At 37.7% G+C, this 26,981-nt stretch overlaps 1 protein-coding gene across 1 annotated transcript in view; it reads right to left on the bottom strand.

The window, feature by feature from the left end:
• LOC107723155 (ubiquitin-associated protein 2-like) overlaps positions 1–26,981 on the bottom strand; it is a 56,651-nt gene that overhangs the window by 4,014 nt on the left and 25,656 nt on the right. Inside the window, exons 7-24 of the mRNA XM_016531722.1 lie at positions 22,749–22,809; positions 22,539–22,612; positions 22,152–22,204; positions 21,995–22,065; positions 17,845–18,031; positions 16,267–16,471; positions 14,890–15,125; positions 10,188–10,375; positions 9,641–9,785; positions 8,196–8,235; positions 7,950–8,085; positions 7,286–7,343; positions 6,728–6,920; positions 6,475–6,566; positions 6,253–6,303; positions 3,206–3,281; positions 1,490–1,843; positions 560–708 (exon numbers count right to left, since the gene is read on the bottom strand). Coding sequence (XP_016387208.1) covers positions 560–708; positions 1,490–1,843; positions 3,206–3,281; positions 6,253–6,303; positions 6,475–6,566; positions 6,728–6,920; positions 7,286–7,343; positions 7,950–8,085; positions 8,196–8,235; positions 9,641–9,785; positions 10,188–10,375; positions 14,890–15,125; positions 16,267–16,471; positions 17,845–18,031; positions 21,995–22,065; positions 22,152–22,204; positions 22,539–22,612; positions 22,749–22,809 — 2,369 coding nt within the window. The remainder of the gene's footprint in view (positions 1–559; positions 709–1,489; positions 1,844–3,205; positions 3,282–6,252; positions 6,304–6,474; positions 6,567–6,727; positions 6,921–7,285; positions 7,344–7,949; positions 8,086–8,195; positions 8,236–9,640; positions 9,786–10,187; positions 10,376–14,889; positions 15,126–16,266; positions 16,472–17,844; positions 18,032–21,994; positions 22,066–22,151; positions 22,205–22,538; positions 22,613–22,748; positions 22,810–26,981) is intronic.

Raw genomic sequence — 26,981 nt, 5'->3', positions numbered from 1 at the left:
CGGAATTGATACCCAGCCCTATATTTCACTTCAAAATAATACAAAAAAATTAAGGTTCTGCCTAAATGTAAGCATAACAATTACTGTGTATAACATTAAATCAATATTTTAGAACTGCAGAATACACACACACACAAATATCTGCATTAAAAATCTCGAAAAAAGCTAATTTGTTCCAGAATAGAATACTATGTGATAGGAAATGTTTATTATACATCATAATGACAGTATCATATACTTCGAAGACTTCTAAATTATCAATTCTGTCATCAACTTTATCTATCAATTTTACTGAAAAACCTGTTGTACACAATCCACTACATGCCTTCTATCACCTAATTATACTTCTGTCTAGTTTATACTTCTAGAAAGTAAAAATCCTCTAAGTATAATTCTAAAAATGTCCACCATCAAGTTGTGGTACACTTTTTTACAGTGAAGTCTTAAATATTTTTATATATTAAATGTAAGAATGACTTTTATAATGTCAGTCATATGCCAGTTATGTGCTGAAGAAAACATGACTCAATATAATTGCTAGTTGCAGCCCTAGACCAACAACAACAACGTCTGTACATAAACTGAGTGTGTAAAATCTACCTTTTCCAGAGCTGTTGCTGACTGCTTTGGCCTGGGACTGGGAGCATCCTCCATATCCTCCTTTCCCGTAATCTCCTCCAGCATGAGCCTGGGACAACTCATCAAAGCCTTAGGAGACAATAAGAGATTTAAAATAAGGAAGTCCATTTTACAGCCCCAATGATTAACATTTTAGGACCCTCAAAATCCTACCCCCTCACTTCTGAAATGATGGCTACGCCCCTGGGCACAACCACCCTACAGTGATAAAAATCCATTCACTCCTTTTTTTAATCCCCAAAAAACCTATAGAGTCTCAATTATCAAGCAGTTTTGATTAGGCTCCGCCCACAGCTGCTGACGGACTGTCCCGTATTAGCATATTCCGCCCACAGCTGCTGACGGACTGTCCCGTATTAGCATATTCCGCCCTCAGCTAGCTGTACACTGTCTGGCATTTTATCAGTTGTAGTAACGACAACGTCTCGTATTATTAAGTCTCACGAGTCTGCAGCTAAAGTGACGAAGTGAAGCTGACACGCAGTGTGAAACAGAGCCGCTGAAGACGCAGTGGATTAATTTTGAGGGGTGGAGTAAGCAGTAGCTCATTATCATTTAAAGAGACATGCACCGAAATGGGTCGCTGTGTACAAAGCTGTTTTTGACGAAGTAAAAATGGTGTTGTTTTACACTACCTTTGAGGAATTTTAACCAAAGTATGTTACAGACATTTCATGAAGACCCTAAAGAATCATCCCAACTTGTAGAAAATGGGCATCCGATGTCCCCTATAAGTATTATTGGGTGATATAGTGACAACTGATATTTATATGCATTTTAAGTAGTGTGTTATTTCATATGTCAGGCTTCCCAGGGTTAAAACCTCAGTTCAGTAGCCTGTAACACTTACCTGGGCCATACGTGTGCTGGCTGTATCCGGCCTGGTGTTGGTACTGGCTGGACAGGCCCATGCTGTGCTGCTTTGTGGATGCTGGAGGCATGAAGACAGTGGGGCCGTACTGGAAGGCACTGGGCATTCCTGGCACCCCAGGGTAGTAGGGCAGGCTGGTGTAGCCGTAACCTGGAGGCAGAGGGGGATTGAGGAAGGCCTGGGTCTGACCCTGCTGGGCTTGACCTGGGTTCTGTGGCCCTTGATTTTGAGGGGGGACAGCACTCTGTTGAGACTGTGAGGGGGGCACTGAGGAGAGACTGGTGGCAGGGGCTGGGGAGTTTGAGTCGCTGCGGCCAAATTTGGTAGGCTCACCTGTACGAGCAAGTCAAGACAGAAGAGTCTTTTAGACTGAACAAGTACTGGATTGTAATAACTCTTGTCCTTTTTGCACTAGCATAACCATGTTTGTGCTTTAAAAACAACAACAACCAGGGCTCGACAATAAGGACTGCCCGGTGTCCCGGGGCCAGCGTGAAAGACGCCTGGGGCAGTTGACAAATTTGATCGGGCCACTGCTGCGTCATCACGAAAATATATCATTTGCACGTGTTTTTAAGCCTTGCTAATTTTAAAATTCAAGCGATTTTAAAGCATTCAAGCAAGATGTGAAAGACAATTGCATTCAGTACTCGCACAGTGTTCTGTGTGTACAGCGCGCACACAGAGAGACGCGTGTCTCTGACAATGTGCAAGACCCGAATTGTGTTTCTTTCCTCACCTTCTTGCGCTTGAACAGACAAATACATACAAAAAGTATGTCAAAATATCAGTCTTTGTGAGTAACTTTGTAGCTTTATCAATGATTAATCTAGATTTCATTTATACAGTGGAGCGCCGGTCGACTGACCTTTTTTTTTATTTTTATTTTTATCTCAATTGATCTCTGTTCCAGGCTTGCACACAAACTGCAATCATTGCACTGCAATCATTTTCCAAAAAATCATTTGTGTGGAAATATTACAAAGTGTGTACACAGCCGTTAACAGAGGCCAGAGACACTGAAGGTGAACGCAAAGAGGAGAAAATACTGTAGCAGGCAGAGCAAGATCACCGTTCACAACGTGCAAAATATTGGAAGAAAATACTAAATGTTGAATTGGGGGTTTATATTAATGTATCTCTGAGGGGAACTGACTGTTTTCAGAAAAGTTTACATTGCATTTTCTTTTCATCTTGCCCCTGTATAATGCATTTAAAGTGGTGCTGCTTTGTTTACAGTGGTAACCAAGGAAAAGCTGTGCTGCTCTTCCATAAGCGCCACCTGCTGTCAGAGCATGAATTTGCGTCTCATTCAGCCCGTCTGCTGATTGTCCTAAAGCATCATTTCATTTGTATCTTTGTTCTATATATTCAGTTGTGCTATTGCATGTAATTTGTTCATTTGTTCTTATTTATTGACTGTTCACTTGTCTTTAATAATGTTTGAACTATATTTGTCAGGCTAGTAGTTTTGGCTGTGGTATTGAAATTAGAATCGAGAATTGTAAAATTTAATTAGTATCTAAAATGTAGGTGTTATATAAGCTTATTTATTAGAATAAAAGATAACTATTTTATTTTTCTGTGGCAGGGCCAGTGAAAATGTTGGCAGAGCCAGTAAAAATTTGCACCACTGATCTAACTGGGCCAGTAGAAAAAATCCTTAGCACTGAGCCCTAAACGATGGCTGCTTACCTGAGTAGGGATTGTTTGCTAATCCTCCATCTCTGCCAGCTAGTGCTGTGCCAGGGAAAGTCATGCCATAATAATCCTACATAGAGAAGTGACAAAAAATTTTTTTTAATTTAATCTATGAGAAATAAACATCAAGGAACAGGTCATCCAATAATAAAAATTAACATAATTTAGTCAATTTATCATATTAACACCACAGTAAAAGCTCCTCCCCATGAACTCATCTCTGCATGTTCTTGAGTTTGAGTTGAACATGCATTAGGGACAATATGTGCCAACATCTTTCCGTAATTATAATGAAAAGCACTTTAAAAAAAGTTGCTGTCAACCAGAGAAGCTTTAACGGCTTGCTGCGGGTTTCCGCCATAAAAGCTTGGTTTAATGTCGAAAATCAATAGACAATTGTACAGCTGTACTGTAAAAAATATATATTTTCTTAAACACTCTATTTTTTTATACTGTGAAATATCTGAATAGTTAGTATTACAATATTAATATTTCTTATTGTTTTATTTAGCACTACAACTAATATTAATACAAATTATTTTAGTCATATTGATATAAATCACAATTTTTGTCCAAATTATGCAGCACAAACAAGCACAGCGAACTTGGAGCTTAAAAAAAAAAATTAGAAAAGCAGCAATTATTAGAGATGCACCGATTGCAATTTTCTTGGCCGATTCTGATTTGTGTGACCTGCCGATATCGATTTTTGCCAAAAACGATATGCAATTTTCTAAAAACTATAACTGACAGCATATACAAACAAAAAACTACTTTTTTTTTTTTCAATACTAAAAAATTATTTACATAAGAGAAGTTAAACATTACAATTCCCCTAATCTGGACAAAAATTACAGATATTCTCTCACGTAAACAACTCTCAAAATAAAGTGCTCTGTGACTGGAAAGAGGTAGAAATGAGTTGCTGTATATAACAAAACCGAAGTCATTTCCCATTGTTTATAAATGGGCATTTTTTCCCTAGCCTTATTAAATGTGTGTCATCTTTCACATCAAATTCTTATATCGTTTCACTTAATTCTGTTAGAATAATAAGAATGTGGAGTTGTTACCATTTAAATGAAATCAGTATCAACATACTCCATCTTTTTTAACTGCAGGAAACACAGTAGCTGCATCTGAAGCGCCATAAGATGTATTTACACAGACTGTTTGATAAAGCTGAGGTGCCATAAATGCATTTACACTGCAAAATTGCAAATGCATAAATAATGAGTTTTAATAAGTGAGTCACTGATCCAACCAATTATATCAAACGGCTGAATCATTCAGAAACGAGGCAAGTGACTGTCTTTATGAATGGGTTACTGAATCATTGACTCACTCGATTCGTTCAAAACTGTGGATTCATTCAGTAACGAAACACTGCTGTGTTGCTAGTGGACAGTTCTGCTGTGGCTTTGATTGGAACTATTTTCATTTGTGAAATTGAGCAAAAACAGTAAATATTGTGTCTAAAATGTAAGTCACTAAATTTGAACTTCTTGTTTATTGAACTACTATTGTATAAAATCAGTGTCACATTGCAGTCATGCTGATATTCGGAGAAAAATTTTTTTGGTGGCCAAGTTTCAGTGCTTCCCTAGTTATGTTTGTTATTGAAATTTTAATAAGGCTTCTTGTCCGGTCGGGCAAGTAAAATTCTCTCTCACTTGCCCCTTTAAAAATGTACTTGTCCTGGACAAGCATTAATCGAGCCCTGTGGTTCCCCCCCAGTTTACTTCGGCTCTACACGTATTACAAATTGCAAACTGTGTGTCGTCTTCACTTACAGTGAAGAACTTCCAAGCCGACGACATGTTTACATGCGGATGTGAGTGTAGCTGTGACGTCAAAATGGACTGGCTAGGAATCAGCAAGATGTGACACTGACTGACCGGTCACCGGTCCAGGGCGATCATGCGAAAAATCAGCTGATTCCAGTCCCTGGCCTGTCGATGGATGCATCTCTAGCAATTATTTTTATTCCCCAAAATGTGCAGCCCTACTGAGTAGAGGTCTGCTACCCGACCCGAGCCCGACGAGTCCCGAAATACTTTCGGGTTGGGTTTGGGGTAATGTTTAATGAATAGCTTCGGGTTGGGCTCGGGTTTATAGCTAAACAAACTATATGCAGTAGGCTACGCTGCTTTCATAGACGCACGCACACACACATTATTGCACACGACAACACAGCACGGAAACTTTTATTAGTAAAATAGCTTCGACAGGCTACTGACTTGCAACGTTATATTTCTCTGCAATGAGGGGGTAAAATCGCTGTTTTTGAAGTAACTAAGCCTCATTGCTTGTAGAGAGAGATGCGCAGACACAGGTTCACACGCAACTTTCATCCCTCTCTCTCTTTCTCTCGCTAATTCAAATAAATGATATAATTAATTAATTCAAATAAATGTGATCTTACCGCACTGCATCTCTGGGTCTGATTTAAAGCAGGCCGAATGCTAACGAGCCTTAACTGACGAAAATGACCATAATTTGCACGATGGAAGAATTATTGTCTTGTCGTAGAATGCTAACGAGCCTTAACTGACGAAAATGACCATAATTTGCACGATGGAAGAATTATCGTCTTGTCGTATACAACCATTCAAAAACTCGGCAGAATTTATGTGACCGCTGCACCTGATGTTCATAAACTTTCATAACTGGTAAGTGTTTTTTCTTTTTCCTTGTGGACTGGTCGAGCCTCAATGATTCTCTTTCTTTACATGTATTTGTTTACTGACCGTTGCATGCAATCGTGAAATACAGCATTTTTTAAAAATTGGCTATTCGTTGTGGGGGGAAAAAAAAAGATATCAAGTTCGGGTCGGGGCTTTAAATTTAACTGTGACGCTCGGGTCAGGTTGGGTCGGGTCAGACGATCTCGGGTTCGGGCTTCAGTTTAAAGCCCGTGCAGACCTCTATTACTGAGTAGAAATTATTTTGGGGTAAATTTTATTAATAGGAGGATATTAATAGGAGGAAGTGCTTTGTCAAAAGAGTGTGAAAACAAGCATTGACTATGAAATGGTTACCATGGGCAGGCGGGACTGCATCATCTGTAGGTCCTCATATCCGTAGATTGGCTTTAGGGATGAGAAGGCACAGAAAGATCAGAAACGTGTACAAGACAGGTCAGTACCATCACTGAGATGCAAGTGAGATGACACTTCAGCAAAGGATAAAGATAAAGTGAGAGAGTGTATATATAAAAATTTTGCTTCCTCTATCTGAGAGCAGATCAGCCATACACTAACCGGGTAAGCAGGAAGGAGGCCACCAGGACCCATGATATACTGACTGGCCAGCAGCGGCGGCACTCCTTGAGCCAGGTTAGGAGGAGCTTTACCTGAAGATATAGAAAAAAAAAATTGGAAACAAGAAAAAACTATTTACAGATTGACATAACATTTAGTTTATACATTTACTTTTTAATAATAAATAATAATCATACAAATATTGCCAACTCTGCTGCATCACTATAATCATGTTGAAGTTTTTGTGACTGACCAGAAGTGTTGGAGGGTGTGATGTTGGTCTGCAGTGGTGCAGAACGGACAGCAGAGGGAGCGGATGCGCCGTTAGCGTTGAGACTTTGGTTTCCAGCGCTCAGGCCATTTGAGCTGACCGTCGAGCTGGACACACTCGACACAGCGCCAGAGTACGTGGACAGGCTCACATTCACATCAGTGCCCATCTGCGTCTAAAAGAAGCATTTCAATTCAATTTAACACTGATCCAGTCACACTTTTCGCACCACCACCAGTCCGAAGTTCAGTTAAAATGACTAATATGCTTTATGTTAAGAGTGTACTTTTAGATATTTATAAAACTGTGCCATTATATATATTTATATATATATATATACACATACATATATATAATCAGTCTGGCGAGTAAACTAAAAAATTTAATAGCCAATGGCGATTCAATTGCCAAGGTGTCCGTAGAGGGCTGTAATACAAAAAAACAAGAGAAGCTCATTGCTGAAACCAGGACAAATAAGGCAGAGAAGCTCAGGTAAAGAGGGAAATGCTGGAAATGGGAGGAGCCTCACGAGACACTTACGCTCAGGGAAGAGCTGGTGGGCGCAGAATATCCAGGAGAGTTAATGCTGCTCACGTGACTGAGAAAAACAAGCAATCATAAGACCATAAGGAGACTGACTGCTTCTCATGAATGTTATTCTTCTCTCATGAATATTTAAAGGGGACATCGGATGCCCATTTTCCACAAGTTGGTGTGATTCTTTAGGGTTTTCATGAAATGTCTGCAATATACTTTGGTTAAAATTCCTCAATGGTAGTGTAAAACACTCTTTTTACCTTGTCAAAAGCAGCTCTGTTCACAGTCACCCATTTTTGGTGCATGTCTCTTTAAATGATAATGAATGAGCTACTGCTCACTCACTCTACCCCTCTCTTACATGGGGCGAGTCGACACGAGACGCATGACTTGCTGCCCTGGACTCCGTACATGGCTTGGAGGTGGTCTTATTCAAATAGCTAGCTATCCATGTAGAAACTGGCTGCAAATTGAAACAGCTCGCTGGATGACACATTTTCAGACTCAGACAGCCCATAAACTGGCTGCGTGTTTTCTTTTCAGCTTTTCTGAAATGGCAGACACTCCAGAAACCCAACTAAATGCAAAGAAAAAGCTAAAAAAGTGAAAATTTCATCCAATGTCCCCTTTAATGAGATTGAAATTTGAATGGGGTGGTCAGTCATACCTGCTAAGTGATGGAAGAGCTGTGCTGAGGGCAGGCGCTGCTGTTGAAGAGGAGGAAGATGACAGTGATGAAGATGACAAGCTATTCTCTGTGGGCAGGGCTGTGGATATGGGCTGAGGGGTGCTGGACGGAGCAGCTGCAAATATTTTCGGTCAAAAATGTCAATTGTGGCCCTATGCTACAAATTTAACTAGCAAAGAAAGTACAGGTAAAAATGGAGAATCTGGTAATGCAGAACTCAATTACCTTCCTGTACGCTGGATATCCTCATTTCACTGAATCCATTCTGTGGGAAATGAAAAATAGATATATGAAGACCATCAAAATAGTTTACATGGTTCCACCCAAAAATGAAATTTGGGTGAACTATCCCTTTTAATACACTTATCAGAGCATTTGCTTTGTTTTGCTGATTTTTTTTTACACCAGAATGGGGTATGTAAGGGCTGTCCTTAAAGTATCCAGCTAGCTAATGTGAAAAATACGAGATGAGAGATGCAATACGATGAAAACGGCTGGAGCTTTAGGCAACTGGTGATTGGCAGCTTCATCACGACAATGATCAGTCCAGATTTGGCACCTTTGGCACCCTAAAATCAATGACTGAGGCGTCACTGTCCTATGTACAGTGTTTCCTGTATCTCGTATCTTCTTCAATAATCTCTACTTTTTATATTACATGGCTGGATACTTTCCGGACAGCCCTTGTATGTCAAACATCACCTCACCAAACTGGAAAACAGATCTCATCGTGTCTGCTTGTGAGAGTGTGTTAGCAGTAGTATAAACTGATAATCCCTATTCCGTTCATTTGATTAGAATAAAAGTAACTTTTTGGTTTCTAATTCTATTCTGCTTGAAAACAGGGGTCTGATTCATGTGGACTCAATGGTACAACTGGTTTGACCAATGAAACACTACAACTAAAACATTCTTGATAACTGGATTTTAATTTCGTTCAAATTCAGAGCAATTCACTAATGAATCATTAAGTTCAGTTTTTGGTTTAACTAACAGTTTTATTTTAGTAACACTGAGATACTACTATAGTTTTTATTAATATTTTGACTCAGTATTTTTATTTTTACATTTCCTGTTTTCATTTTAATTTTAACGTTTTAGTGATTTTGTTGTTTGTCATTTTTAGTAGTTTTTGTTTTTTATATCTATACAGTTTTTATTCATTTTTATTTCAGTTTGAGTTATTTTAGTACATCAAGTTAAACAATTAAAATGAGATATGTAGCCTCAGCAACTAGATGAAATAAAAAGTTTAGATTTTAACTGAGTTATTTCAAATAACGTTTTATATCATTATTGCTCTTCCTGGCATGGAAAACTCAAAGACAAGAAATATCAAATTTCTAGATATTTCCAGGTATTTTCCATAAGCATAGGAATCCTGAATAAAAACAGTTCAGTTCTGGATTCTGGATGGTCTGGACCAAGCTAATCTAATTAAGGTGCAGGCGAAAAGGGCCAGCGTTAAGAGCTTAGGGATGCATGAAGCACCGCTCACACAGAAATCACTTTCAAAGCAAGCAGCTTTCTGTCGGTGAAAGCTGCGAACTTAAACATGAGCAAAATCTGCATGAGGAACTGATTGTGAAGATTCCAGATGAAATGCCTTATTTTGCCTGTGAAATTTTGCCAAGCTATGGTAAATGTGATGAAAAGAATTTTGGTCATACACCGAGAGGGGTGGTGGCCGATGACTCCACTCTGCTAGCTGAGGATGAAGCCAAGACAGGAGGGACAGTAGTGCTCGGTAAACCAAGAGAGGCTGATGGGTAACTGGACTCCATTACTGCTGGAGGCAAGCCACCTAAAGACTCGCTAAAACAAGAAAAATTTGATTAGAAATGCATTAAAGTCATTTGTTTATGGAATGATCTGGGTTTTATCAACAGCATTTGTGCCAATGCTGATTTCAAACAAACATAATAATGTAATCGATTATACCATATTTACACAAAGTTAAAGGGATATGTTCTTCCCAAAAATTCTGTCATCATTTACTCACCCTCACAAAAATATATATTTTAACTAAAACTTGAGAGATTTCTGTCCCTCCACTGCACAACCTTTAAGTTTTCGAAAAGTTCATAAAGACACTGTAATCCATACAAATTTAGAGGTTTAATCCGAGTCTCCTGAATAATAATGTTTTGGGTGAAATATCCCTTTAAGATCTTGTAAACATGCATAAAAGACAGACAAACAGGTGGACAGTCAGACCTGATGGCGGTGGGTTTGGAGTACAGGCTGCTCTGGGTTAGAGGAGCGCCCACAGGTTCCTGACAGCTACTTTCTGATTGGTTGAGATTCTCCACAGTGGATTCAGATCCAAAATCCAGCGCACCAAACTGCACGTTCAGCCCGGACACGTCAGCAGAGCCTGGCATCTCTACTGCCGAAGAGGGGATCTGGCAAACAAAATGCATAATTACTTGTTCATTAAGATGAAACAGCCATTAGTGGCATTATGTAAATGGAACTCCTTCTTAAATTTTTTACTGAAAACAGTTAACATTTTTACAGTTTAAAATAAAACATGTACAAATTGTGAGATATTGTGATAATTATACAGTAATATTTTTCAATAATTTCAAGTCAAAGCGAACTTTTATTTTGGTGGGTTGTCGTAAAGACCTTTGAGTTTTTGAGTGCATCTGATGATAGTTTTATCAAATGAAATAAAATGCCATTAAAGTGACTCGCAGAGCAGCTCTAGAGATGAATTTTTCCATTTCTATAACTAAATTTGGCAACTCTGTGCTTTTTTTTCTGCACTGCGAAAGTCACAGGGACCTAGGAACATTAGGAGGTACAATGATAATCTTAGCATGGTTTTTCATCAAAAACTTTAATTTAGAAGTAAATGGTCATTTTCTACCCTGAATATTTCACTCCAAGTGTCTGATGTGAGACTTCAATGTAAACACCCACTGCTATGATTGGCTAGCATCTTTGCATATGAAATGAGTGTTACATGTGGAACTCTTGAAAACTCTTGACTATAACAGCCAAACACAGTCATGTCTACTGAGCACACAATGTCCTTATTGCAACATGATTTCTGCAATCTCATACATACTTGTATCATTGCTAACACAGTGAAAACTCTTGTAAATAAAGAGACTCACTGAGCAATGTAAACTGCGTCATTGCTTATAACGGTAGATTTGGAGAAAATGCCGAAATCAAATCACTGACTCGCACTGATCTTGAACTGACTGCTCCAGCAATTATAAAAAGAACAATCTTTGATCGCTTTCTCTATATAAAATAAGCACAGTATAGAAAACAGATGGTTTTCATGCTACTAACAGGAAGTGTGAAGTTGAACATTTAGTCACTGGCTTCACTAATGCATAAACAGCAGTAAACCACTTTGTGACAAAAAACATCTGTACATGAGCCCTTACATATTACACCGATCACAGGTCACAATGCTCATTTCAGATTTTTATATTATATTTCTCAAGGTTAATTTATAAAGTTTGCAAATCTTTTTGAACCAAAAAAAATTTTTTTTTTTTTACCTAACATTAGTATCACTCTTGTGATTGATGCAGACTTGCAAACCTTGGAACAATTTTTTTAAGAACCATCAGTGTGACGGGACGGGACACGGGTTTAGGGGGGTTCATTTATTCCTAGATATCTACATTAATACTTGAAGCTCCTTGATGGCTAATCGTAATTGCACAATGTGCAAAATGCAAGATTAAATGTTAAATATTTTCCCAAGGTTAGCAGGTCTGCACAATATGCAACAATACAGTTAGCCCACGGATCAATACATACCTTGGTTTTTAACCACAGTTTTCAGTTCAGTTCAATTCTGATGGCTTAGCACATCGGAGTATTTTTTTTGCGATTTGCAATTTAAAATGCCATTTAGAAAAAAAACTCCAGTATACTTCTGTACACTGTAGAAAAACATGGATTATCATATGTCTACAAATTGCTTTTGAGAGAAGTATTATTTTTATGGATTGGCCATTATTTAGCACTATAAACATGTAATGTTTCATTCATACTGGATGCCAGAGGGCGACCTCGCGCAGAAAATCCACATATGCATCACAGAAGTAATGGAACTGATGACACTCCAGGAAATCCCTAATATTGACAAAGACATCCAGCTGTCACTGTTTTATCATTCAAAACGTTTCTATCTTCTTTATATTCAATTACAAAGACAAACACTTGACTGCGACAATGTATTGTTTATCTTTGTTCAAGCCATTTCGGGTATTTTCATATTAATAATTATGTACATTTATAATCAATTGCTTATCAACATAGCCTTTTTTTTACAGTATAGAATATATTTTCTGCCTCATTCTGTGATAAGAAGCCACATCAGTTGACAAAAGGAAGTTATTTCAAACACTCGACAGATGTGGAGCAAAAACATGTTATAATGTTCTCTTTTGTTGGACGGCAGGTTTAGAAACGCTTCATTACAGCGGAAGATGTTTTGGCATGTGTTGGAACGGACACACACAAACAGAGTCAGCTCGGAGAGAAATAAAACGCACTGAAATTACTTAAAACAGGAAAAAAAAAAAAAAAGTAATGACTACTGTACTGTCCACACTTTAGAAATCAGTCAGATGGCGGGAGTGGAAGGGGAATCGAGTGAGGCCTTCCGCATTTGTCAATCATCCTCGCTTGCTATTTGGGGAATGAACCCAGCGCTCTGATTGGCCAAACTCTTCTTCTTTTGCTCTTGCTTGATTTGAGTACTGCATGTGGACAGAGGCGTAACCAGGCTTTTGCATAGTTTAGAGTGAATTATCATTAGGGTTGGGTATCGATCGTAGTTGATCCGTACGGACCAAGCCCCATGGTTCGGCCGAACCGTGAGATTTGAGATCCGTTGAACCACTAGTATCGATTGGGTTTTTTACGATACCGGTGCCAAATCGATACTTTTACAACGGTACCAGTGCCTAAACGGTGCCTGAACCAATACTTTAAAAAAAAGAGAGACAAAAAAAAAAGGATGGATAACATTAAAGGGCTAGATTTTCGCTGGAGGAAACAGCTGTGGTGTGATGAGGGGTGAATGCAGCGAAAACTTTACTGTAGATGGGAAACCGATTACTCCCTCGTGACCTTTTGTAAACTGTATTTATGACAAATAACTGCACAGATACAGATATAACAATCTATCGATAAACACACACCTTGTGTCCTCTGTTTCTGTTTGAGTCTGCTCGCGCTGCGCCGCCGCAGTCTGCGGATTAAAGAGCGCGCTGAAAGACAGGGAGGAGACGAAGTCTGGCGCCGTTTTCATATCAAATTCAAAGGGGACTGACTCTGAGGCGATCACAAATTTGTGTACAGTTTACGGAGCTAATCGCTATAGCCCCGCTAAAAATGGCCTAGCGACGCCCATGCTTCTTACGACCATTTCGGAGAACCAGGACAAATAGTTCAATCGATCGCTCATGCATTTAAGTGGCACCGAAATGAGGCACAGAAATCTGCGTTCTGATTCGGTTTTAGTACATACCGGTTATATTGGCACCGGGTTTCGGTACCCAACCCTACATATCATACCAGCGTACTTTGAGGTCAAAATGCGTACCTGTTACACAAAATGTGTACAGGCTGGCAGGTCTGTTGATGGGCAGACATGAGCTGTAAAAAACGCAACTCGCTTACTTGCGACGATGTTAGGGGGCATGTTGAGGAGAACAGTGACATCACGATTTCCCCAATTTTAAATCAGGCCATTTCAGAAGGGTAGAAAAAATAATAATTTGAAACTGGGGAGTTAGTTTTGAAGCTTGCAGTGTGTTTTTATTGTAGAGTAACCTCTTTTATGTGTGTAAACTAGACTTGTGCCGGTATTCGGTAATGCGATATATCACGGTAATGAATATGCACGATATTGTTATCGTGGGCACTTCTAAATACCGTGAATAATTATATATTACAAATTATTCCGAATTTTGAATGCATTTTAAGAATACTTTTCCCATAAACTGGTCAAAATGCACAACACCGCTGTATGCTGCGTGAAAGACGCATGCGCACTCTGACATAAACAAGCGCGGACATGAAGCACATGGCGGAACATGTGAGAGACGCTCAGGATGAAAGCACACTTTCACTCTCTGACAGCAGATGGCGCTAAACTGCAGAAATAATAATAATAATAATAATAATAAATTTAAATGCAGCCGTTACCCCGGAAACCCTGTAAACAAAGCAGCTGCACTACTTCCGGTTTCTGAATCGTGTTTAAATGATTTAAACAGCCATTCAGATTTGTGTATTTGCTATGATGTTCATCACAGCGCCAAATACTTAAATATTTAGACTTAATAGGCTATTTATTTTCAAACTTTTTTTTACATTTTAATCTGGACTACAACATGCCCTAGATATTGTTTGAAAGTGTTTTGATTCTTTATTGTTCGGTCACACTTTACATTAGGGCTTCATTAGTTAACATTAGCTTTTGCTCATTGTGAATGTTAATGCATTAACTAAGGTTAACTAATGAGGTCTTATTGTAAAGTGATACCTATTGGTCTTTATAGTTCTTTTGCACTTTAATCTGTGTAAAACTTTTAACTTTGTACATTTTTCTGTATTGCTTTATTGCATTTAAATGTTCAGTTATTTTTGTTATAAGAAAAAAGTTATTAAACTTGTTATACTGTATTATGACAGCACTTTTTTTTAAACTTAATTTCAATATCGTGATAATACCGTATACCGTAATAAAAGCATTAGCAATTAATCGCAACATGAAAATTTGATACCGGCATATCCCTAGTGTAAACTAACATTTTGATTCTCCATTTCATGACCCCTTTAACTACTTTTACGGCTGCCAAATCACATTGCTAATCAATTTTACAACAGAAATCACAGACAAAAAATAAAAGGGGCTATAGGGAACGTTTGTTACCTTAGAGGGAGGGGGTGCTCTCCGTCTCTGTGGTCTGATGTTTCTGGGTTGTGGCGGCTCTGTCGAGGTGACGACAGGCTCACAGTGGGGTTTCAGTGTCGGAGAAGGCCCATCATGTGGGGGAAATGGAGAAGGGTCTCGGGCCTGAGCCGGCAGGTCCGACTGGAGTGCTGCATTTTGATGCTTGGTCAGACGACCGAGGATGGGGGATGGGTCAGGTTGGGCCTTCAGGTCTACTAAAGACAGAAAAAACATATTCCAACATGTGTCAGTCTCTGTTAAAGTGCCCCTATTATGCCATTTTTTGTTTTGGGAGTCTCCTACAATAGGATTACATGCATGCAAGGTCAAAAAACGCTTTAGTTTTCTCAAAATATGCATTTAGTATCATCTCATTTTCCAGCCATTCTCAAACGATTCGTTCGAAGCAGTTCAAAGATTTAGTCTCTAAACCCCTCCTTTCCGTGAGCCTGCTCTGCTCTGATTGGTCAGATGGCCTAGTCTGTTGTGATTGGTCTACGACAGGGATCCTCAAATCTGGCCCACAAGATCCACTTTCCTGCTGAGTTTAGCTCTAACCCCAATCAAACCCACCTGAGCATGCTAATCAATGTCTTCAGGATCATTAGAAAATCACAGGTAGGGGAGTTTGATCAGGGTTGGAGCTAAACTCTGCAGCGCATTGGCCCTCCAGGGAAAGATCTGAGGAACCATGGTCTACGGTGTACAGCGTGTTTCGGAAACAATACGCCTATTTCAATAGTTCTGTATTTTGAACGCTCTATAGAAAATATAAACATCTATTATTTATCATACTTACAGGTTGTGATTCAGTGGAGCAGCTGGTCCAAATAAACAGGATACTGATCCATCTTTCAACAGCAAGCGTTTTGGGAGTCCCGCGTTGAACTCCCCGAGATTAGAGAAGCAGTCGTCAGTAAAATGACGTGTTTGTGGGCGGGGTCAAGTTGTTCGCAGCAGGCCAACGGAGAACATAGGCGCGCATTATGCAAATGTGTTACCCCGTGACGAAGTGGGATTCAAATTACTAATGACTCGTTTCAGCTGTTCAGAGTCGATTCTTTATTTTGGGAGACAATAACTTTATTTATCGTGCACTTGCAGCTTTACAACTTTCCGGATCGTTTACATTCACATACAGCTACATTACACAATGCATGAAAGGCAATATTGGAAATGGCATAATAGGGGCACTTTAAACTTTGGCAGAGAATTTGTGTTCAAAAATGTTAGCGAGTGTGAAGGAAAACCACACTGATTTCAAGACATGATGCAACAGCCAATAACCTCCAGTGCATGTGTACATCATGTAAGAGTACAGGCTGGGCAACTCTAGAGTGTATGCATAGTACTTACGATGAGTTGCTGTAACAGGGGTCTCCTTGGGTTCATTCAGGGTCACAGGTGTAGATTCAAGAGGCACCAGAGCAGTGGTTTCAACATATGCAGTGCCATTGTTCAGGGTCCCTGAAATCTGACTGGACAAAGGGGCAATTCGGGGTGTGCTGATTGGCTCCATTTTCTGTACATCATTCTGGGGAAGCCTGGATCCCAGCATGGACTAGAAGAAAAGCAGAAGGGTTGTCATGACACCAAAATATTAGTATTCAATACCAATCTCGGTAAATTTCAATACTCTCAATAGCAAGTTTGATATCACAGGAAAAACTAATATGTAATTCAACACACTATTTTATCAAGTTTGAGACCTAAGTGTCATCTTGGTAGCAAAGTACAGGTACTTTTGACATTTCTTATTACAAAAAGCATGCAATAAGTAGTACACTATGTAATATGTGATGCACACTATATATTAACTCCGTATGAAGTATTAACAGATTTTGTAGTTTATCACAATTAGCCAATATTGGATATTTATTGGCTAAAATTGAATATTTCACTGTATCCAGAAACTTTAAGATTTATAACATCATAGAACTAATTTAAAGGGACAGTGACAGATTATGTGAATTCTGGTCAAAGATACACTACAGTTTAAAAGTTTGGGGTTGGTATGATTTTTTTAAAAGATAAAATGCTCACCAAGGCTATATTTATTTGATGAAAAATCAAATTAGAGAAATTATTTTCTCTAATTTAAATTACATTGGCGAAATATCATTATTTAAAATAACTTTTTGAATATTCTTTGAATTTTCAGCATCATTACTCCGGTCTTCAGTGTCACATGATCCTTCAGAAATCATTCTAATATGCTGATTTACTGCTGATTTATTATTATTAAGGGACAGTGACAGATTATGTGAATTCTGGTCAAAGATACACTACAGTTTAAAAGTTTGGGGTTGGTATGATTTTTTTAAAAGATAAAATGCTCACCAAGGCTATATTTATTTGATGAAAAATCAAATTAGAGAAATTATTTTCTCTAATTTAAATTACATTGGAGAAATATCATTATTTAAAATAACTTTTTGAATATTCTTTGAATTTTCAGCATCATTACTACGGTCTTCAGTGTCACATGATCCTTCAGAAATCATTCTAATATGCTGATTTACTGCTGATTTATTATTATTAATGTTGTAAACAGTTATGCTACTTAATATTTTTGTGGAAACATGACACTTTTATTAAATTTCATTCTTTAATATAGAAAATTTGAATGGACAGCATTTATTCGAAATCTATTTATAAATTTTTATCACTGCCACTTTTTAGAAATATAGGCTAATACAACTTGTTGAATAAAGGTTCTCATTTCTAAACAAAAGAATTGATCTGACTCAAACTTTTGAACGGTAGTGTACATCGTGTAAATAATTGTTAAACTAAACTAAACAAATAAATAACGAAGTTAAAACTGTTCTAGGGTGGGCAAAGAAAATTTGGCCCTGTAAATCTGTGACCAAGGCAAAGGTGCAGAGTCAAGCGCTGTGGTGCTCAGTGCCAGTATGTGTGCGTTTTTCTCACCGATGCGGCATGGGCATAAGTGCCAGCAGCAGCAGAAGCGTAGCTGTGTGTGTGTGTCCGGGTGGCGTGCTGCTGAGAGTTGGTGAACACCAGGCTCTGGGTGAGAGTGTCAAGGGACGACGGCTCCAATCCGGACAGCTCAGAGTCACCCTCAGCCACCTTAGACAACAGAGAGCCGAGAACCATCCTGAGGAGTAGAGAAAAACTTTCAGACAACTACAAAAGAGGCCACTGCTCTATAATGCAAAACATCAGATTCATTTTTGATGGGGTTCTGCCCTATTGCTTCCACAACATAGGAAGCAGGAAGTGAGGATGTTCCAGGAGCGCACTTGCGTATGTCTGCTAATCGGTTTCTGCTTGTAAGGCTGTTTGCTTTTTTGACTTCAATTGCTAAACATAAGTCATAAATTAACGAGACAGGGAGGGGAATCATACCTGAATGCTTGCCAAATATTTTGGAGCACTCAGGTAGACTAATGTGTCTAAAGTTGCTCTTCAGAACTGCTTGTTGAACATGTAATAGAGCACAGTTTTAGCACTTGCTTACACTACTGACACTATTGGATAACAAAACAAACTGAGTTGAGTTGAATGACACTTTTGTGTACTGTAGAGCTGCTTTATAGCTGAATTGCATTCGTTTATAATTAATGAATGAAGCAGCAAATAAACTGATTCAACACTGAGCTAAATAGCATTATTGCCTTCTCTAGAGCTGTATACAGCTGAATCAAACATGTTTCAGAATTGATGAACTTTACACAGTAACTGAACTGAACTAAACCAACACTATTAAGTTGAATGACACTATTACCTTTTAGAGATGCTTTATAGCAGAATTTAAATTCTTTCATATTTCGTTATGTCATGTCACGCATTCGTTTGTAATTTTTTAGCACCATCTTGTGGCAGTTTGGTGTAACAACAAAGAACATTAATAATTGTTAGCTATTTTCTTAGTGGTTGATTTAGACCATGTGACTCTTGGGTTAGAGGTTAACCAGGAAATAATCGCAGTGTTCCAGATTTTCTCCATGCGGTTGTCCAAGAAGTTCTTTACTCTATTTCCTTTGCGTTTTGTGCCTTGGAAAGGCTTTGCCTTTTTACAAAAAAGAAAAGAATAAGAAATGGAAGAGGAAAGAACCTAACAGTAAAACTTTCAACTTTACTCCTGCGTCTGCCCTTTTTCTGACTTCTGACTGTTAGCTATCTGTCAGTGTTGCGTAGATGGAACACGCATCTAGGACAGAATACGTTAAGTTTTCATCATTTATTTATTCTGTTACTTTCCTATTTATTAGTGTGGACTAGCCAAACCAGGCTCTTTGCCATGTAGTGGTCAAGGCAAATCAAACCAAAGGTCAACATGTTTGGTCAGGAGTTGTGTCATCAGTTACTTACAACTCTTCAAATAAAATTCATATAAAAAGGCACCAAGCCAGCTGATTAGTATAAACAAGTTGTACAAGCAATAACTAATATGTCTGACAGAGTAATAACAAGTAATTCCATTGTAATCCTAGCTGTGCCACTTAAAAGCAAATAAAGAAAACTACTATCAATGTATTACTTCAAAATATAAATAAATGACTTCTCAAATGGCTAAGTAGATTAATTTTGCTAAATAACAATTAATTGCAGTCACTGCAGCAGTGTTAATTTTGACAGCAAATGTTGATTTAGTCTTGATTTCGTCACAGTCTTTTGACTAAAGTCTCTTGTCTAGTTTTAGTCAACTAAATATCATAAGATTTTAGTCGACTAAATCTATGGTAGATTAAGTCAGCTAAAATCTAATGGGTTTAGTTACAGTGCATTTATTAAGCATTACTCTAAAATTTCCAAACTCATTATATAGGTTTAATATTAAGGTTTTATCATGCAATATAGAGACGGATTTAACTGCTGTGACACACAACATGCCTTTATATTAAAATGAAATAAAACCACTTCTCATAAAGAAACAAGAACATGATACTCCTTTCAATGAAATACCAAAGGTTATATATTATTCATTATTTATAACAACTTACCACATTCTTCATTATTTCAAGCAGACATATTTATACAAATAAATTTAGATTAATCCTTATTAGGGCTACAAAAGTCATTCAGTCAAGAGCAGTGAGTGATTTTCTCATTAACATTAACATTAATGACACATACATAGCTAAATTAGGCTGCTGTACCTTTAAAACCGAATGCACAGGTGCATTATACTGATAAACATCCGATATCCTACTGTTTACTTTCACTTAAGACATAACAGAGTGCGTTTACGTGAATACTCGTCAAAACGGACACTTCAACATCATTTTGTGTGTATTTCTCCATTCAAGTGACGCGAAAGAGAACTGAATTCAGTACTCGTGTTGTGTGCTGTCTGAGAGGCGCTTTTCTGTGTGCGTGATTCAGGTGCAGTGTTTCCCCTGCCATTATATTAGGGGGGCGGCCCGCCCCCTCAACGGCACCCCCCGCCCCCCTTGAAGGTCAAGTTAATTTTATTTAATATTTTCTCTATAGCGCCAGATCACAACAGAAGTCATTTAAAGTTACCTTTCCGATAGAACAGGTCTATAACCTTGTTCTTTTATTAAACAAACTAAATAGCCTTATGTTATTTATCTTATTTACACGACGGCATGTCATTTCGGTCTCTACGTTATGGTCGCGCTCTCTGAATCACACACAGCGGCGTTCCACCCCGACACACACACACACACACACACACACACTCACACGTGCGCGCACACACAAGTGAGCATGCTCCCACTCCCACTAGTATTTGTAAATATTAAGCCGCAAAACGACTATTTAAATATGAATTCGTGTCTCTGTGTTAATGAATGTCAGACGTGCGGTTCTGTTTACCACGTGTACTGAAGCGCGCGTGATGCTTGCTGTGATTTTAGCGTCTGCCGTCTCACTAAATGAGGACATAAATACATGAACAACATCTCCAGAACTGCTCTGAGAGTCACTTCATCAGCATTTGACCGTTTCATTTGAGTAAAACTATCCTCAAATCATATACACACAGAAATGTAAAGGTATTCACGGCAACCCGTCAAAATAAAAGTTCGGTTTAACTTGAAGGCATTGCGGCAGAAATATATTACTATTGTAGAATGTAAGTAATAGACTGCTACTACTAAAATGATTAAAACCTTATTTTTAAAGAATAATCATACAATATTTATTCAGTGTTTTAATTGTAATATTAAATGACCTTTATTTTCCAAAAAATAACATTTGTTTAATTTTCATTACTTAAAAAAGATAGATTAAATGAATATTTTATGCCTTAAAAATGTAAATACACAACACAGAATTTCGGAGCAAAAAATCATAAGGCTATTGTAAGAATAAATTAAACTTGTTTTTATGCTTTCAAATAATTAGACATGTTAAAACAGAATTTGGTAGCAATAAAACATTAGGTTGGAAAAAATAAAACATTTCATAGGGCCCTAAACATGTAATTTTTGTTAAACTTTTAATAAATTGATGTTAAATTGTTTAGGTTTCATGATTTTAATTAATTAGACATGCTTTTTGATTAATAAAATTTAATTTAACCATTAAAAAGGAGTCTTATTCTCGGATTTTATTTTCTTATTATCATTTTCGTCTGTGGAAAAATGTCGTTGACAAAAATTATTTGTCAATGAAATTAACACTGCACTGCAGTTAAATATATAAATGAATGTTGAATTAAGTTAAATAAAATTACAAAAAATTTTTTTTTAATTATCAACTTTAACTACTTAAAATTACAAAACACTTTTCTATCAATTAGCAAACAAGTTTAAAAATTGGCTGCTCCCATGTGTGAACTACCCAATGGCATTTATTTTAACTCGATTGACAAATGGCTAAATAAAAGCATCTGGTAAATGACAAAGGCAGTTGACAAATCAAATGAACAAATTTAAAACTTGATATTAAGGTAATATTTTGTTAAATTTAACTTGTTTATTTTTGTCAATTTTAAGTAATAGTAAAATTACTTTTAAAGCTACATTTTGAATGAAATTACTTTTATTTGAATTACTATATTTTTTAATGAAATCAATTTCTTTATTTTTTAGTCGTCCATACATCCGAGCTCTGCGCTAGAAAGTGTTGAAGCACAGGAAGCACTCACCCCTGTCCAGGCTGCACGCAGTTCTTGGAGCCAAGCGCATAAGAAGCAGTGAACACTTTGGTCTCAGATAGCTGATAAATGGAGAAGCGAGCGTTACACACTGACATCTCTTGATCAAGTTTTCCAGTTTCATTTTAACATTCATGAGATCACTCACATCTTCATTCCAGTCTTCGGCCACCCAATCTTCCAGACTGTCCTTCCAGGCTCCTAAAAGCACAGGTGAGTTAAAGATAAAATTATGATTTGCAGTGGGTTATATTAAGAAATTCATAAACGCTGGATAGTGATTATGCTCATTTACATAATCAACTGTGCTTTATGGTTTGAGGATGATCCGCACTACAAAAATCGGATCAGAGGTGAGCATTTCGAGCTCTATACAGAGCTGTATGAAATCGATATTACTAAAAACCGGCTCACCTGACATCGATACCAGACTGAAAATGGCTTCAGATATGATTAAGTGAAAAGTATAGGAGAACCAACTTCTGCCCCATTAAAGAAACAGTGTTCAGGATCCGGATCAATAAACGGCACTCACCTGCTCCTTCAGTAGTCTCATTTCCAGCCTCCCCTGCCTCAGCAGAGCCGGTGTAGTCAGCAGGGTTAAACGTCCTACTGGTCAAAGAGAAGCCAACAGAGGGGGAGTGAGAATAACGATCAAGAAAGAGTTTTTTGGAATGGGCACAGAGATATTTCTCACTGAAGGAGTGTTTGATGGGTTTGGAAAGACAAAAGTGTGAATATTCACCCCATTCCCTGAGAGAGCCTGCTCATTCCAGCTCCTCTGCCTCTTCCTCGGCTTCCTACACCTGAGACAACACACCAGCATAAATAACAATTAGAACAAATGAAAATATAAAGGAAAAGTTCAACCAAAAACAAATATGTATTTACTAGTCCTGATGCCTTTCCAAACCAATATTACTATGCCATTACTCTTTATGGTCAGAACATGACTAACACTTCACGTTCTTGAATTCTTTACACCTTTCCAGGTTATTTTTCCTTAAAATTAATATCTTAATAGAAGGATTAATTTCTTAGTTTCAGCATGTTCTAATGAGTGATAGTTTCAAATAAAGAAACAGGTTTGTGTTGCCTGACTTTGACGCATATCTTCAGCACAGTTTGCAGTGCAGGCTGCAATAATATTAATAATATATTTTTTCGTCTCTTAGAAATGCACATTTGACAGTAGCTTGAGTTGACAGTAGTAGCTTGAGTTAGGATGCAGATGTAAATTTATGTTCATTATCAAAAACAGTAAATCCGTAAAAATTGTAACAACCTCATTTTTATATGGTGAAATTTAATTATTCTGACTGTTTGAGTTTTATTAAAATTAGCCATTGGTCTTCCATAGTAGCATACATTTATATCATGGTAACTACAGTTAAATCCACACAGTAAGCACCTCAATAATACCATGGTAAAGATGTAACTATATGGTTTCTAGGTATTTGTATGAAAAACAGTAGTCTAAATACATTTGGTATAAATGCACAAAAGCTTAGCTTAAATCACAAAAAAAAAATGTATTATATTCCATTACTCCTACATGTCTACATTAATAATATCATTAAATTCGATATGAATATCCCACATTTCTGTGATCTGGGAATGATAGGATCAAAATAGATATAGATTAAGAATCAAAATATTGCCAAAATACACGACTGAGAGCACAAGCCATCATCTTAACTTTACGTGTCCACAATGTCACCCAATTCAGTTGCCAAAACAGAGTAAATTTGCAGAGTTTGAAAAGCGTTTTTACTGGTGCAGAATAAGTGGCTGAGCAGTTGATTTTTCACGTGCTGCTTCTTACCACAGATGGTCTACACCAGAGAACTGTAACCTCCAATATGTAGTTGTCCACAGTAACAACTATTATCATCATGTAGGCCTGGGCGATAAAACGGTATCGATATTTACCGACGGTACACGTTCATCGATAACGATAGAAAAAATGTTCGATATAGATATTTGTTTAATTTTTATTTTGTGTTTGACTGTTAAAACAAACAAAAAATTGTTTGTCTTAATAAATTGGGCAAATGAAAAATACAGTGGTTAAATTTAAAAAAAAAATGTATATTGCTCGGTTTTAAAAAATAATTTAAAAAATGTCAATAATTATCGATACCGAACGATATGAAACATTATATCGTTGATAAATTTTTTAGCTATATCGCCCAGCCCTATTATCATGTGTATGATATTTGGAAATATGTATCATGTGTATGATATATGAGAAACTATTTACCGACGGTACACGTTCATCGATAACGATAGAAAAAATGTTCGATATAGCGCACAATATAGGCACGTGTTATGGGTGATGCAGACAGCACACACGAACGAGAACGCATATTCAGCACATTTTTTAGACGGACAAATATGACTGCTGAACTCGCGTCTCATGCAAGAGATGCAAAGAAAGCCATGCAAAGTTAAAACAGTTTAAATGGTTTGAAAACGCGATGCGAATTTGTGAAGGTTTATTTCATTTCACTGCATCTCATGTTTTTAAATGCAATCTGTGTGATCGGTGATTTGGCTCTCTATTAAGCAATATGAGAAACTTTTAACATCCATGGAAACTCTCCAGTGCACTAAAGATTATTTTTAATGGAAAACTAAAGTTCTTCACAATAATAAAAAGTGTTTTTGTTTTTTGGTTAATTGAAAGGTTCTTTGGTGAACCCAAAATGGTTTTCCTATTGCATTTTGTTGGTTCTACTTTGGAACCTTTATGCTTGATGCAAGTTCTGCTATCTCAGACTGGGCAGGATGGGGCCTGTTCCTGTGTTGCTATTTGTGTCACTCTGAGCAACGTTTGTAGGGCACTAAATGTGACGAATGCGTTGTTTAAAGCAGCTGCAACTCGAGAGGGGAAGATGGTGAGTGAGGGAGCAAGAATGGGGCAGGAAAGAGTCATCGGAAAGGCCTGTCTTCTGTCTCATGTCTCTTAAAGGGTTAGTTCACCCCAAAATGAAAATTCTGTCATTAATTACTCACCCTCATGTCGTTCCAAACCCGTTAAGTTCATCTTCGGAACACAAATCAAGATATTTTTGTTGAAATGTGAGAGCTCTCAGACCCTGCATAGACAGCAACGCAACTGTAAAGTTCCCAGGTCCAGAAACGTAGTAAGGACATCGGTAAAACAGTCCATGTGACATCAGTGGCTCAACTTCAGTTTTGCTACGAGAAGCTACGAGAATACTTTGAGCACAAAGAAAACAAAAATAATTTATTTAACAATTCTTCTCCCCCGAGTTACGTCTTCCGCCATGTTGGAGAGTACCCAAGAGCGTTGTTTACGTTCGGGGGAGAAAGCGCACACATGAACGTAATCTGCGCAATCAGTGTTGTTTACACTTAGGACGAAGATGAACGAAGGTCTTACGGGTTTGGAACGGCATGAGGGTGAGTAATTAATGACAGAATTTTCATTTTTGGGTGAACTATCCCTTTAATATGCACCGATAGTTGATTGCCGGAACTATTGGCTATGGGCAAAAATCCATACCGATAGTTTTTCCGGGTTGCATCCATAGCTGGAGCGGCTGAAGGCTCCGCTGTCATTATACAGTATGAGAACGGTCTCTAGAGGTGAATCACTGACAGCACGTGCTGTTTGTTTTGACACGTGACACTGCGCACTGCACAGGGCGGGACACTTCAGACACTCGGATTTAAAACAGACAGCGAAACGGTGTGTACACAGTATACTATAGTGCATGTTTTCATCTCATTACTAAGTAATTAATTTGTTAATTGGATGCTGCATTAGTGGAGAAAAAACAGCAGTATGGTTGCTGTCAATGCTGAGAGGACACAAACATTAGCAGCACCTCAAGTGTTTAAAACAATGTGACCAAAACACACGCAAATCTGACGCAAACGCTTAATGTCATGATCGTTAACATCTATTTGCATTAGTTTATATCCAGCTGAGCTGGTCACATTAATGCATTTGTTACCCAGCGAAGTTGCAGATTTAAAGCTGTGACGCGTAGGGTTGCGTATCGTTTGAATTTTATCGATTCCGATTCTGCTTATCGATTCTGCTTATCGATTCCTAGTTTAGATTCCAATAAGATAAAATATCCAATATAAAAAAATTAAGTCAAACATTTAGATGTCAAACATTTATTCTGTCTTTTTACAAAGCATTCAGTTGCAGCTGAATAACACGAGCAAAAATCAGCAGCCTACAGAACACTGCAAGAGGAATTTTGCCTACGCTTTAAAAAAAAATACCACAGCAAAAACAACTAGATTACTATAAATTTCAAATATTAAACTGTTAAAGACAAGTAAACAGTCAGTAATAAGATAGGAACAAACAAATCAATTAGCAATATCATAAATAAATACAACTGAACAAAATTTCAGGTACAGAAACCGTAATTAAAAGTTTAAAAACACTGCATAGTTTTCTTTTCATAAATAAAATATAGATTAATCAATTAAAGTTATTAAATATATTCAGTCAAGATCAGTGAACGATTTTCTTTTGTTCTTTGATTAACATTAATGACAGGCAGCACGTTTATTAGGTTGCTGTCTCTTTTAACACCGAACGCACGCAGATCTAAAAATACTGTACATGTGTGTTTTCTTTCTCATCTGTTTACGTTCACGTAAGACAAAAACGGCTGTGTTTATGATGATATACTGACGTAGTTTTCTGCATATTGGTCGACAAATATGAAAGAAGTCAGTTTCGGCCCGGAACAACCTTTTCTACAGTGGAAATACACGGAACGGTTCGAGAACGGACACAAACCGGGAACCCGTACGGCGACCGCTGTTCTCTGTGCTCGCACTTGCGCAAACAGGGCGCAAGTTCTTTCCGTTCCTGCACTTAAATCGCATGCACTTAAATATTTTTTAATCACATTAAAATGCGAACGCAGGAATCGTTAAGCAGAATCGAAATGCACGCGTCTTATCGAATACCCGGTTCTTG

This window comes from Sinocyclocheilus rhinocerous, unplaced genomic scaffold (assembly GCF_001515625.1).
Source record: "Sinocyclocheilus rhinocerous isolate Xijiao unplaced genomic scaffold, SAMN03320098_v1.1 scaffold311, whole genome shotgun sequence".
NCBI classification, from domain to species: Eukaryota; Metazoa; Chordata; class Actinopteri; order Cypriniformes; family Cyprinidae; genus Sinocyclocheilus; species Sinocyclocheilus rhinocerous.
This window is presented reverse-complemented; position numbering and strand designations above follow the sequence as displayed.